General features: G+C 42.0%; 1 protein-coding gene across 1 annotated transcript; it reads left to right on the top strand.

Annotated features, from left to right (window-relative positions):
* The first annotated feature begins 284 nt into the window (after positions 1-284).
* Positions 285-11,544, top strand: mapkapk3 (MAPK activated protein kinase 3). Its single transcript, XM_076156905.1, has 10 exons — positions 285-970; positions 5,416-5,555; positions 7,472-7,536; positions 7,711-7,790; positions 7,901-8,027; positions 8,162-8,237; positions 8,402-8,526; positions 9,607-9,692; positions 9,871-9,951; positions 10,953-11,544. Exons 1-10 carry the CDS (start codon positions 674-676, stop codon positions 11,106-11,108), a joined length of 1,233 nt encoding a protein of 410 aa, XP_076013020.1. The 5' UTR covers positions 285-673; the 3' UTR covers positions 11,109-11,544.
* Positions 11,545-14,273: the final 2,729 nt, after the last annotated feature.

The raw sequence follows: 14,273 nt of genomic DNA, 5'->3' as shown, positions 1-14,273 counted from the left end.
TTAATTATAATATTGTCATGCAGCAATACCAATGTAATCTCATGTAAGATGGTTTATCGTAATTAAATTGCATCCGTGGCTCTTATCTACCTCACTGACTCTTATATAACTTCTATACAGCCACGAAATTAGATCTCTGTGTCCTCTATAATGAAGTCTGCTTTCATTAGGGGATCCCTGATTACGAACTGCCGTTTCTGTCTTGCTCCTTTAAGGTAACTAGGCAACCGGTTGAGCAATACTAAAGAGTTGGAGGGTGGCGCTTCCACGCACTGTGACAGTAACTGGCCATGTGAGCGCATCCACGGGACTCCGGAGAGTGACGAGAGAGTTTATCAGAATCAACACTGTCTCACCTACAGTAAAGACCTACAACCTACATGGACATTCATCTGTGCGTTAATGGAATTATTCTAACGGACAGCCTCGGTGCGTGATTTCGATGGAGAGATTCTCAACAGAATGAACTCTCACTGAAGTTAAGTAGGTTATGTTGTATTTAAAACACGTGTACGTGGTTTTATTGCGGTTAAAGTCAAAGTAGCTTTGCTGTTGAAACTCCTTTTGGGCGCAGCAGTGACCAAGGATTCCGCTTTTACCGGAGCGCAGCAGGAGCAATCCGATCACTTTGGTTCACTCACAGTTTCTTCTTGAGAGGATCACCGGTGACACAATGTTACAAAATGATCACGGGAAGGAACCCCCGCTACAGGCGCCGATAGCTGAGGCAGAGTGTGACTCCCCGGCGGAGCTCCCGGAGCAGCTAAAGCCTGATGTCACCGACACCGGAGGGAGGGACGCGGCCGCGGAGTCTTCACACTTCCCGCTGCCCGTTTACCCCAAGCTGGAAATAAAGCGCAACGCTGTGACGGACGATTATAAAGTCTCCACTCAGGTTCTGGGCTTAGGAATCAATGGCAAAGTTCTGGAATGCTACAATAAGAAGACTGGAGAGAAGTGCGCACTGAAGGTACCGCGTCTCCTCACACACACACACACACACGAGTGCATCTTCAAAGGCAGAATGTAAAACTATGCTGGCAGGTTGACCCTTTTGTTTACATTATTGTTTCTTTAAGAACAAACGGTTCGATTGTGTCTAATGTGTAGAAAATAGTCTATACTGGATATCTTCACCAATCCAGTATTTATTCTGACAATGATTTGCGTTGGTGGAATGAATATTAACAATTCTATTTATGTCACATTACAATGAAACGGAAACCTGACGCCCTGGTTATCGTAGTTTAAGATCAGAGAGGTGGAAACTTGACTAGCAGTGCTGTAGATTCAAGAACTTTGACCTGTATTGAGTCTAATCAGAGTTCAGTAAGAAGTTGACTCATTTTATAACAGAAGCATACCTCCACCAAGGCCCAACAATCCTCTATTTAAGGCTTTATTCAGGATATTGACTGTGATTAGCACCCTCTCCCTGCTGACAAACCAACAAACTATGGAGAAAACTGGTGTTATAATGGAACTACAATCAGGTCTACTGATGTTACACATGTCCACCATGTTTGGTTACAATAGATTGATTCATTAGTAAGATACAGCCTTTGAAGAAAGAGCAAAACTGATTGAACTTTGGCAAATCTGTAAGGAATAACAAAACACAAAGACAGAACTTTTGTCCAGCTTTATCCAAACATTCTGTAAAACCTTTGTGAAAAACATTTCAGGAGAAGATACAAAATGTTTTGGGACCTGTTTGCCATTTGGGTCCAAAAGTTATAGTCAAAAACATAAAACTAGTAAGTGTTATGTTTTACATTTAATGGATCCTTCCCTGGATCATGTCCAATCAGCCTATGAAGTCTGATGATAATTGGCTCGTAACCTCCTAAGTGTGTGTGTGTGTGTGTGTGTGTGTGTGTGTGTGTGTGTGTGTGTGTGTGTGTGTGTGTGTGTGTGTGTGTGTGTGTGAAAAAGAACATGGCTTGTGTGCATGTGTGTGTGGAGGCGAGGAGGTTTTCCATGTGCAACTTGGATCTGGCATTTGGCACATGGTCTCACGTGCTGTTGCATGGCACTGAATGTGACTTGCACCTGGACTCCCTGGCACCCCCCCCCCCCCCCCCCCCCCCCCCCCCCCCCCCACACACACACACACACACACACACACTTACGCTATGCTACTTCAGAGGGACACATGGGTGTTTAGGAGCTGTTCTGTGTTGGAGGAAAGTCTTTCGCTAAGCTTTCTTTCAGACATGCATATGCGTAGACACACACAATTACGGCTCATCAGGCTGTCACCTGTCACCACAAGGCCACAGTCTCAGAGATTTATTGGTTTACTGCAGTGGTTCCCAAACCTTTTCTTTGGCGCCCCCCTTTTATAGATCAGAACTTTTTCTCGCCTCCCATATGTCTCCCCCACTCCTCTTATGAGTGCCCCACAAGTTTATATTCCCTTTGTTGGCTGCCCGGAAACCTTTGTGTGGTGTGTTTGTGGTTAGGTTTGGCACCATGTCTGTGAAAATGCTTCCATTCAGTTTCATTTTTGCAGACACCTGTACCCGTAAAACACTTCCATTTTCTGTGAAGCTTCTGTTAAATGTGTCTGATAGCTGACAGAAGAAACACTGCAGTAAACAATGGTTAAGCAGTATAATCAATAGATCAGATTTTGCGGATGGAAACACAAATCATGACTCTAGTTGGTTTCTCAGTAGAAAGCCTGTTAGTTGGCTTGTGATTGGATCAAACTGAAGCTAGTAGTTTGAAACACCAGTAAAAGCCACACTTGGCCAGCCTGATAGAGTATTGCTGCTCATATTATTTTATGACGTCCCCTGCCTTTTTATCACAAGCCAAATAGATATGTAGAAAGGGAAATTAACTGATAGAGAGAGAATGATGGAGGGGGGTGATGAGGGTTGTTTGATGAAGTGCAGCTTTGAGCACTGAATGTAATGGCTGGGTGCAGGTTTAATCAATTTTGTAGCAGACTTGGAGAGTAGCCAGCCCTTTAATGTAATTCAATTACAGTCACCAGGATTCTCTTCATTTGGACTTCTGACTGCCAGAGTAGAGCAGCAGAGCCCTGTGCCACCTGATGCTACTGAGCACTGCTATTAGCAGTTAATTCCATGTAAGAGTGTCTTAAGCTGGTGAATGATCCATTTTGGAGTCACGCTGGAGTGTTTTCCAGCCCAACACATGGAATGGTCTGTGCAAGCTTCAGAGTCAAAAGCTTGTTTGTTTTCGCTGTCCACCCCCAGCTTGGTGTGGTCAGCACAGCAGCTTGCTTGTCTGGGTTTTCTCTGGCACCCACTGAGACCAAATCTCCACATCTCAGTGATTTGGATTGGCATTGTATTGAAGAGATGTTGGTGGTAGAGGCAGTTCTCAGACAAGCCAGCGAGATGGTTTATCAGTTTGAGGGATACCGGCTCTGAAGAATCCTCTTGAAGCTGCATGGACCTTTGCATGGTAGAAATAAAGTTACCATTTAATAAATCTAGAAGGCCATTTGGGTTATTTATATATTTAAAAACATTTTTTTTTTTTTTATAAATATATTTATATATAATTTTTCTGAGAATAAGATAATCCACCCCTGTTATTTAGGATCTACCAAGTCGTCCGTTCATCAGTTTTTGTGGCTGATACCATTACCAACACTAATGAGCAAGAACAGTCTGCTTATATTTAAGCTGATAGTAGTTTGTTTGATAAATTCAAAACAAATTTTACAGCAAATTCAGCTGTTAAACAGTGCAGTGTATGGGAAGGATTTTAAAATTTATTTTCAAAGATAAAAGTAATAGTAATTGAAGATGCACAAATTCAAATGCACAAATTGAAAATAAATGTATTAAACAGTAGCAATATAATATATTACATTACAGAAATATAACAATAACAGTACTCAGTGCACAGTGCAGAGTAAAGCTCTGCTAACACATATACTAACAGAAATACTAACTTTTGATTGGCTGGCAAAATGTTTGTCAGTAAACATTGAAGACTATCTTCAATGTTTACTGACAAACATTTGTTTACTGACAATCATCCGTTCAATCTTGTCAAACTGCTCAGTCAGCGTGCAAGGTGAAATAAATAAACTAACTTTAAAGTTAATGATGATTTAGTCAGGGTTGCCATAGTTACCCGTGTCCCTAAAGAATACATGTAATACAAGTAATGATGCACTCATACAGAATAACCAACTCAGTGGAAATTCAGCAGAGCATAATAGAGAAGAATAGCCTCTCTAAACGCTCTTATTAACTTTGTAACGCTTCCTAGCCGAGTTCACTAACCACAAATTTATGAGCAGAGCTTTATTGATAGGTGTTGTAAAGGTAAAACTTAGGCAGAGAGCAAACACTGTGTCAGCCCTTAATGTTTGATAGAACATAAACACCGATCACTGATTAATGTTTGTATGATATTAGTTTGTGTGTGTGTGTGTGTGTTGGGGTTACATCTGTTCATCTTTGAAGAGTGGTTAAAGCACAGCGCAAGGTTGTGTTTGGTCAGTTTATAGCAGGATCCAGAATCAGGCATTTATGATGCCTGCAGATGACACACACACACACAAGAAAAAACTCTTCTCTTCTCTTCGCTTCGCTTCGCTTCTCCTTTCTTCTCTTCTCATTTTATTATAGAAAATTCTCTTTAATTACAGGAAACTAGCTCATATGTTGTCTGCTTTGATTAAAATTAAACACACCAGGCCAAACTGAGAGGTTTATTGCTTTTATCTGATCTAATATTACCCGAACTGGCTCAATGGTTGAAGTTACAATAAGGAAACCATCAGCTACTTTTAACACGAGGCTGTAGCTGTAGCACGCAACCTCTCTTCCTCTTTCTTACAATCGAGCTCAGCCCAGTCTGACTCAAGAGTTTCCAAGCGATATGAAAGTCATCATTTCCCCTCACAGAAGTTTTAAAGTGGAAATGTTTGGTTCATTGCATTCATTCAGTTGGTGAATTTGAAGTCACCGATTACAATGTACAGAATCAGATTAGACTGCTTGTGTGATTCTGTCACGTCCTTGGGTCACTGTGGAATCTATTTCAGCTGTGACCCGTGTGCACACCAGCAGATTGCTCCATCACTGTCAGATCCCAAAATATCCCTGAGAGAGGAAGTGTGCTATGTCAAAGTCTGCCACCTGCTGTGTGCGTCTTTGTGTGTGTGTGTGTGTGTGTGAGTGAAAGAGCCAGTGTGCTTCATGATGTGTGTCCAAACTGTTTTTGAATTTGCTTGTGTGTCCTCGGTTTACGTAATTAAGGAGCCACAACATATCTTGCTGGAAGGGGGAAAAACCTGGGGATAAACCCATTTCCAAATTCTGATGTGGACCCAGATCCATAAATTGATCCAATAAATGTGTTTAAACGGTTTGTAATCGTTGACCCCCTGTTTATCTGGTCTCTGTGTTTCTTTCACAGATACTCCATGACAGTCCCAAAGCCAGGCGAGAGGTGGAGCTTCACTGGCGAGTGTCAGGGGGTCCGTACATTGTTCGAATTCTCAGCCTATACGAGAACATGCATCATGGGAAGAAGTGCGTCCTCATCATCATGGAGTGGTAAGATCCATCAGCGTTACTTGGGAAACATTGTTTCATAACACCGGGCCCACCAAAATTCCTAAATGTTGCACAATCAAAAGATGAAAATAGGTATCACTCACTAAGTCCATATGCCTTTGAATGGACACTTACTGATCTTTATGACAAACACATCAAACAGCCTCTGAAAGCTACATGACATGAAGTTATATGTTCACTGTTGCTTTAGAAAGCATCAGTTAGCTGGTGTGATCTTGCCCCGTAACGTGAAGTCATTTCTCTGTGTTCTAATACAATATGATGCAGTCTTTAGCATACAGATAATCCATTAAGTCGTTAACATGTCAAAAAAAAACTTAATCACCGGTTGTGTGCCGATTGAAAAGTAATGAGCCTATCCCGGTACAGGCTGTGTTTGCTGTACTGGCAGACTAACACATCCTGTTCACTCCCCTTTATACATCACTAACTTCAGCCCACACTCCTGGGAGGTTCCCGCTTGAATGGAAACAACACCCAAGCAGAGAGCAAACAGGAGTAAAGGTTTGGTACAGGCCGACACAGCTCTCAAACTTGATGATGATGATACGGTGCTAACAGACAAGCTGCATTGCACTTCAGAATCAGAAGAGCTTTATTGCCAACTAAGATTTCACTTACAAGGAATTTGTTCTGGTCGTGGTGCGATCAACATATAAGAGCAACAGTTAATCTACAGTACAAAAAAAACATAAATTGTTATATACAGAAAGTGTCACTGAATGGGTCGGAGTGCAAAGATAAATATGTCTTCTCATTAGAGGAAGTAGAGCAATGCCTTTCTTTTTATAGAGCAACCCAGAATTGAGCTCTCTGCATTTAACACATCACGTCTGACTTAACAGCTTCATCCTCCACCTCAGGCTTGTGATAAATTCCAATATGTGAAATCATTGCTCCGGTATATCCCATTGTGCAATGTACGCTGTCACGTCTCTGCAATGACAAACTATTATCTCAGGCCGTGTCACAGAGAGTCTAAAGGTCAGGCATTAGACTCGCAAGTGAGACAAAGTGAGCATGACTTCATTACTCTATTAGGCCTTCATATCTGAAGCCACATCGCAGCACGTACCTCCTCATTTACTTGATATCATGAAATAAACCTAATACCTGACAGATTTTTCATTGAGATTAGTGTAATGTTAAGAACTCATTTTACTGACTCAAGCCCCCTTATGGATTGGCACAACATTTTTGGAGTAATCAGAACACATAACCTCCTTTACTCAAGATAATTCCCTAATTGAATCCACATGTGTGCACAATGGATTTTATAAAACTTGATCAATTATAGAAATATCAAGGTAAGTGTTTCTTTAAAGAAGGACATTCTTTAGGACATAAACATTAAACACATTCTTTCATTCTCTCTCTCTCTCTCTCTCTCTCTCTCTCTCTCTCTCTCTCTCTCCTTGTTGTACATGAAGTAAAATAGTGTAGCAGCAGCAGGGAATTCATAGAAGGACTCTACATGTAGAAAATATTGTTACATAATAATATCAGGATAAAACCATCTAAAATAATTTATTTTATTTTTACATAACGTCTTCAAACATCTTTGCTCCTTCTTTATTTTTCTCACAGCAGGTGGATTTCAATGCGTTGCCGTTATACTGTGAAAACAAGATATTATAGATATCAGAAGTGTGAAATCTGCCCTGTTAAGCTTCTGTCTGTGTAAAAGCTGATAGTCACATCACAGAGGAATACATTGTTATGGCTCACATGCTTCATTTAAACTGAATTATATTAATGTACAGCACATGCATATTTATATACATACAGTACGTATTTATAAGCAGGAATTACAAACATGCAATCATACAATGTTACAGACAGCATCAAAGAAGGTGATATTGTTTGTGTGTGTTTATGGTTTTTCTTTTCTCCAGCATGGAGGGAGGGGAGCTGTTCACCCGCATCCAGGCCAGAGGAGACCAGGCCTTCACTGAGAAAGGTGAAGAATGTTGGAGGGATAAGTGGCAACAACATGGAAGCATAATAAATGCTCCATTATTCCTCACTTCATCCTCATCATACAAAATAAGAGCAGAGTGTATTCCTTATCTTGTATGTCTCTGACTCAAATAGTTCTTCTGATTTGAGAGTGTGTTTTCCTCTTTCCTCCCAGAGGCGTCAGAGATTATGAGGGACATTGGCACCGCCATCCAGTTTCTCCATAGCATCAGCATTGCACACAGGGACATCAAGGTGGTCCAGACATCACAGCCGACACATACATTGTGAAATATTGAAAAAAATCATCCTCTCCTGGGCTGAATCAGTTTAGTTTGACACGCACATGCATCCTCCTTCCCCAGCCTGAAAATCTGCTTTACACCAATAAGGACAGAAACGGAGTCCTCAAACTAACAGACTTTGGCTTTGCTAAGGAGACCACACTGCACAACCCTCTGCAGACCCCCTGCTACACACCGTACTACGTGGGTAAGTGGCAGTGTTAGATTCTGAAGAATTTACAACATACTTTATGCGTGGGCTCAGCCATTTTTGCCTGCATTGTGTAGCTCTCCATCTGCATATGTTTTCTGTTTCTGTGTTCATGTGTTGCCATTTCTAAGCTCCAGAGGTTTTGGGTCCAGAGAAGTATGACAAATCATGTGACATGTGGTCTCTGGGTGTCATCATGTATATTCTGTGAGTACTATTTGGGTGGTGTGTGGGAGGGGGGAGGGGAGGAGGGGGGTGTCGGTTCTTGTACAGTAACTACTTTCACATTGAGTGCAGATGAATCATTTCCGTGGTTTAAAATGTCTCTCTTGTGTCTGTGTTTCTCGTTTTCACCACCTCCCCTTCTGCAGGTTGTGTGGCTTCCCTCCGTTTTACTCCAACACGGGTCAGGCCATTTCCCCAGGGATGAAGAGGAGGATCAGGATGGGCCAGTATGAGTTTCCAACCCCAGAGTGGTCCGAGGTGTCACAGGAAGGTGAGACACTGCTACTGCTCCACATTACCTACCTTTACTGCACTGAGCTGCTTTCAAACAGACACGATCTATCAGTGTTTCCAGCAATGTTACTATTACTACTAGTGTCTGCGGTGTAGTGTGTCGTGTCATTTAGGCGTCAAAAACGGAAATGTGTGACTGATGAATTTCCCATGAAATTGAACACGTCAGAATTAAGCTTTAAGCAGGTGTCACTCCATTCTTTACCACATGGTGGCAGTAATACACAATGTACATTTTCCTTCAAAGGAACGTGAAGGCAAAATGGGAAATTTATCATTACATTACATTACATTACATTACATTACATTACGATCATTTGGCAGACGCTTTTATCCAAAGCGACTTACATTACATTACCACCCTTCGCAGAGGGGGGAGCAATTGAAGGTACGGTGCCTTGCTCAGGGGCACCTCGGCAGGGGAGGCAGTGGCTCAGTGGGTAGTGCTTCCGCTTGGGAACCGGCGACCCTCCGGTTCCCAAGCGGAAGCACTACCCACTGAGCCACTGCCTCCCCTTATCCATTTTAATTGTCATTTCCATATGCAGAGCAAACGATTTGAAAAGATTAATGGTTCTTGCCCAAATGAGTTAAAGAAGTCACACATGTTTCTACAGATGGACCAAAATTACACAACTTTCTTATCAGTGTTCACATCTTTGCACTATCACCTCTGTAATGTTGATGTGCCACTATTGGGCATGTTGTTTAACTACTGGCAGCATGAAGCTGCACTGAGTAGTTCTGTGTACTTTTTATATTTAACCTATTTGGTTGGTACCTCTTAAATATGAAATTTTGGGTGCAATTCTGGTTTTGTTTATTTTGACCATATGAAATGAAGAGCTGTAATGAGCTAATGTGGAGACAACATAGATCATCATAGGTTACAGTATCATTAACTATGGAACATATAGACACAGTATACTACAATGGTTCAATACAATGTACATATTTATCTATCTAGTAACAACAACAATGATTATGCAGAAGTAACAGTGACAAACATTTGTGCATCACGTCTAACTATACCTTTACATTGTTGTTTCTCTCCCAGCTAAAGGTTTGATCAACCAGCTGCTGAAGACCGACCCCAACGAGCGAATGACCATCACTCAATTTATGAACCACCCCTGGATCAATGTGAGCTAAAATCCTTAACTTGATATTTCATCATCTGTTTGGCTTACATGGTGTAGGCCTTGTGTACTTGTGCCTCTAGCTGTTTGTACAGTAATACATCCATGTCTGCATCTGCATGTACTGTATGTGTGAAGGTGAAGGTGTCTTTAAGCTTTGTGTGTTTGTGTCCACCCGGCAGCAGTCCATGGTGGTGCCCTCCACCCCCCTGCACACCACCCGGGTTCTGACAGAGGACAGAGAGCTGTGGGAAGATGTAAAGGTAGGAAGCAACACAACACTTTCACCCTCTGGTCATAAAGTGACATTACATCCTTTCTAAATACCAAATCTTTATACGTGATATACTGTATGTCTTTGTATGTTACGGTCAAAATGTTTGATACTTTTCTGACATTGCCACAAGGGTGAAGCAGTTGTCATAGACCTGGCTGTAAACACAGAAGACTTCATCCCCTCTGCATTATGTCTCTGCTCTACATTTATGCCAATCTAGCATTTCAAGGGTTCACACAAAAGAGCCCTGTTTGCTCCGTCTGAGTCTATATGGGGTGAAATGTCACAGCATTGCACAACATTTTATAAATCGGGCAATCACGTATCTTTATCAGTGGCTGTAAACGTGCGGGAAAAGTCAAGAATAGCACAGCACATTGCTTCACAACAGCTTGAATGTGCAGGTTTAGAATGATACAGTTGTTTTGTTTCAAACGTCTCGTCTCCAAAACAATATGCAAACAATAGCCACTGATAGGTTTTTGCAATGAGCACTGTTAAGTTACACAAAGGAAAGAAATACATTTCATGCATTGCACACCTGAACGCTTGCTTATCAAAATCAACACAAAGTTAAGGGTTACATTCTATTCACTCTGTCAGGCAGTTTGGATAATGGGGGTGAATTGTTTGGCTGCTGGTGTTCTCTTCTTTGGACATTTTGGGACATTTTCTTAGTTCCCGGTCTGTTTTGCCTCTGACTTGTTTTTGTCTCTTGTCTCATTCATTATTGACAACTATCCCTAACTATCCCTTCCTATCAACAAATGTGGACAGTTTTCTGCCTTGTCCACATTTGAGTATGACCTATAACACAAGTAGTAACTGTCTATGACCTTTGACCTTTTACGCTTTGATTAGAATTTTCTTGGGTTTAAAGAAAAGTAAAGTATCATAAGCACAACATTTGTTCACAAATTTGGTGTGTGTCGACAGGGTGTTCTGGAACGTCACACTCACATACTTCTCTGCATCTGTCTCTTACAGGAAGAGATGACGAGTGCCTTAGCAACCATGCGCGTGGACTATGACCAGGTGAAGATCAAGGACCTCGACACCTCTAGCAACCCCCTGCTCAACAAGAGACGCAAGAAGGCAGCGGCGGGGGGTAAGAGCGCAGGCACCGTTTGCCAAAGCCAGTGAGACCCAGAGGATTATGGGTAGAGACAACAGGAAGAAACAAGGGGACGAGGAGGAGGAGGAGGAGGAGAAGGAGAAGTTCAGAACATGCAGGAAAAGCTAGGGGCTCTTCAGAGGCTGGAAAGGGAGGAAGACTTCTCTGGAATAAAGGGACAGCACATGGACAATGTCAGACGTTTATAGGACATATCAAGACAATCGCCTGTGTTTTCTACCAGCGATACAAATCAAGAGTTATGCTCACTTTGGGCTTGTTTGTATTGTTTTTATGTCAAATCAGGTATTGGTGTATTGGCGTTCTTTTGTAGAAGAGTGTGTTTGTGTACAGACATATTTGCTGTCCTGTGTGTCTGAATGCTGGTCTGTTTGAGGTCTCCACTGTAAACATGCAGCAGACAGATAAACTGTGGACAGACTGAAATAAAAACTTTCCAGATTACCTGTGCTGTCTTAGTGTCTCCTGTTCTTTCAGGCATGATGGAGGATTTCCGGTAAGTGTTCATCTTTTTTTTCATAAACAACACACTCCCTCACATGGCATATTTCAAGCTTATTAACAAGCTGCAGATCAAGATTGTGACCTTGGCATGATGTGACAGACAGTACACAGTGTACCAACCTGTCAGCAGGACAAGTTGACGCAAGGAGTTGTGGGTTCAGACTCGGTTGCGTTAAATGGGTGACTTGCGACACTTCCCTTTGAAAAGGGCCGGCATGCGTATGTGAAGGTTAAGAGAGTGCTTCTAGTAAACACAGGGCCACGTCACGTGTTTCACATAACATCAAGGCATATGGGAACCTCACCTGCAAGGCAAGACTAATGCGACACAAAGTGTTGGTGTCCTCGCTTTATATTAGTAGTACTACAAGTCCTAAAAAGTGTTGCATAGAAAATATTGTTTGTCATCAATACGTGCATGTCTGTAGTTTGAGGAGCAAAATAATAAAATAATAATAATATAATGACTTCCATTGGTGTATATTGTCATAATCTGGATGCTGCCTGCATTGTGAATCAGATCTCACTTGCTCTCTCACAGCCCATCCCTCGTCCTCTCTCCGTGGGCGTGCGTCATCCTTTTTTAAATGATAAATAACCCTTTTTGCACGGAGTGTCCATGTTCCATGTGTGGGTACGGAAAGTGAAACTACCATTCAAATGACGAGATAACAGTTTAGGGTGATGTTGTTTCCTCTTGTAAATGTGTCCTTGCTGAACATTTTGGCATTAACACCCGGATACTTGGCCCAGTTCACATTTTGTTCACATGCACTCTCTTATCCAGATAAGGAAGTCACGCCATGTTCATGCAAAGCTTGAAGAACATATTATGATTTGAATGCCAGCCGATGTGCCTGAGTTCACATGTATGTGGACAGTGATGGACTGATCACTCTCCTGGTACCACCTGCACATGGCCGCTTCAGGAATATTTAACTAAGATTGAAGAGGAAGATTATTCCCTGCACCCCCTCTATAATGCATGTGTTTGTGTGTGTGATATGTAAGACAACAAGTGTGATAACATTGTGTTAATTACATGTAACCTGACTAAAATAAAAAGTATCTTATTCAAACGGTTCCAAAATGACTTTCAGGCTCAAGATGAAACCAGGAAGACAATATTTGTAAGCAAGCTCTCATTCAGAGCTACAGAAAGTGTTTGACTACCTCCAAAGGCTGTCCAATGAAATATTACACTCAAAGTTAGGGAGGCAGTGAAAAGTAAAAAGTACACAGAACTACTCAGTGCAGCTTCATGCTGCCAGTAGTTAAACAACATGCCCAATAGTGGCACATCAACATTACAGAGGTGATAGTGCAAAGATGTGAACACTGATAAGGAAGTTGTGTAATTTTGGTCCATCTGTAGATACATGTGTGACTTCTTTAACTCATTTGGGCAAGAACCATTAATCTTTTCAAATCGTTTGCTCTGCATATGGAAATGACAGCTAAGATGGATAAGGGGAGGCAGTGGCTCAGTGGGTAGTGCTTCCGCTTGGGAACCGGAGGGTCGCCGGTTCGAGGCCCTCTGCGAAGGGTGGTAATGTAAGTCGCTTTGGATAAAAGCGTCTGCCAAATGATTGTAATGTAATGTAAAGTTCGCCCATGCCATTTTTAATGATAGTACGACTTATAACATGGCACAAATAAAAGGGTAAAATGTCACTTCAATTGCATGTGAGACAGAGAATGCAGTACACAAAATACCTTGGAAGGACACCGTGTATGGAACTGTAGTATTAGTCATCAAGACGTCTCTGTGTTGGACTTTGGACTGATTGTTTTTGGCCTTTCAAGCTTTGCGAGTCAGCTATAAATAACTCCAGTGGAGGAGTTATTTCAGACACAGCCATCTGACTCGGTGTTCCACTCAAAAAGGTCACCATTATTATGTTTAGATTATATGGTGAGTACCTTTCCCCCACTTTCATCACGAGGTCACCTGCAGTATTTAGACATGGCCAGAGTACTTGCAGTCATGGCTGTAAATATAGGGTACCAGCCAAGAGTAGAAGCGGCCCAAATACATCACCACCTCTCAGCTGTTGTTTGGTACACAGAAATACCGGTTAAAGAGTAGGATTAGGCAAGGTGGAATTTACCCAATGGTGTAAGAGACATTTCCTCACAGGGAGATGACTGTAAGCACTGAAGCATTGCCCCTTCCTTCCTTGTTAGTCACGTTGAGACGAGTCCCATCACGATTACAGCACATATATCAAACACACCAACAAAATGTTTACACAATACCATCTCTTATTACAGTTCCCTTGTTCTGTTTTTCAACAAAAGACACACATGGTCCCTGGCAGCAGGAGGTCCCAAATTACAAAATACATGCTGATAAAAACATAAATCACACTGTCACACACCCTGAAATAAAAGTGTGTCATGTGTTGTGTGTTGGCTGTGCGCAGATGAAGGCATCTGCGAAAGGCCATAGTGAAAGGAGACAGGTCTGACTTGTATGTTATACTTTCAAGGAATGCAGTGTGTGCTGCCAGAGCCATGGGTGTGTGTGTTGGGGGGGGGGGGTAAAGAGGAGGGTGGGCACTCTGTCCTTTGGAAGGGAGGCATTCAAGGTCAAGGAGTGGGTCAGACGAGTTACAGGCAACACCTTTTTAAAAGAACATTTGAGAACATTGTTTCATTATTTTCAT

This window comes from Genypterus blacodes, unplaced genomic scaffold, assembly GCF_046128005.1.
Source record: "Genypterus blacodes isolate CSIRO-AG114 ecotype Tasmania unplaced genomic scaffold, CSIRO-AGI_Gbla_v1 ptg000070l_1, whole genome shotgun sequence".
NCBI classification, from domain to species: domain Eukaryota; kingdom Metazoa; phylum Chordata; class Actinopteri; order Ophidiiformes; family Ophidiidae; genus Genypterus; species Genypterus blacodes.
The sequence above is the reverse complement of the archived record's forward strand: the minus strand, read 5'-3'. Positions and strand labels throughout refer to the sequence as shown.

Excerpts from the sequence above, each read along its gene's own strand:
- mapkapk3 (XM_076156905.1), top strand. The coding sequence starts at position 674 with ATGTTACAAAATGATCACGGGAAGGAACCCCCGCTACAGGCGCCGATA. Across the intron at positions 8,238-8,401 it reads GGTGTCATCATGTATATTCT|GTTGTGTGGCTTCCCTCCGT; the intron begins GTGAGTACTATT and ends CCCCTTCTGCAG. Across the intron at positions 8,527-9,606 it reads GTCCGAGGTGTCACAGGAAG|CTAAAGGTTTGATCAACCAG; the intron begins GTGAGACACTGC and ends TTTCTCTCCCAG.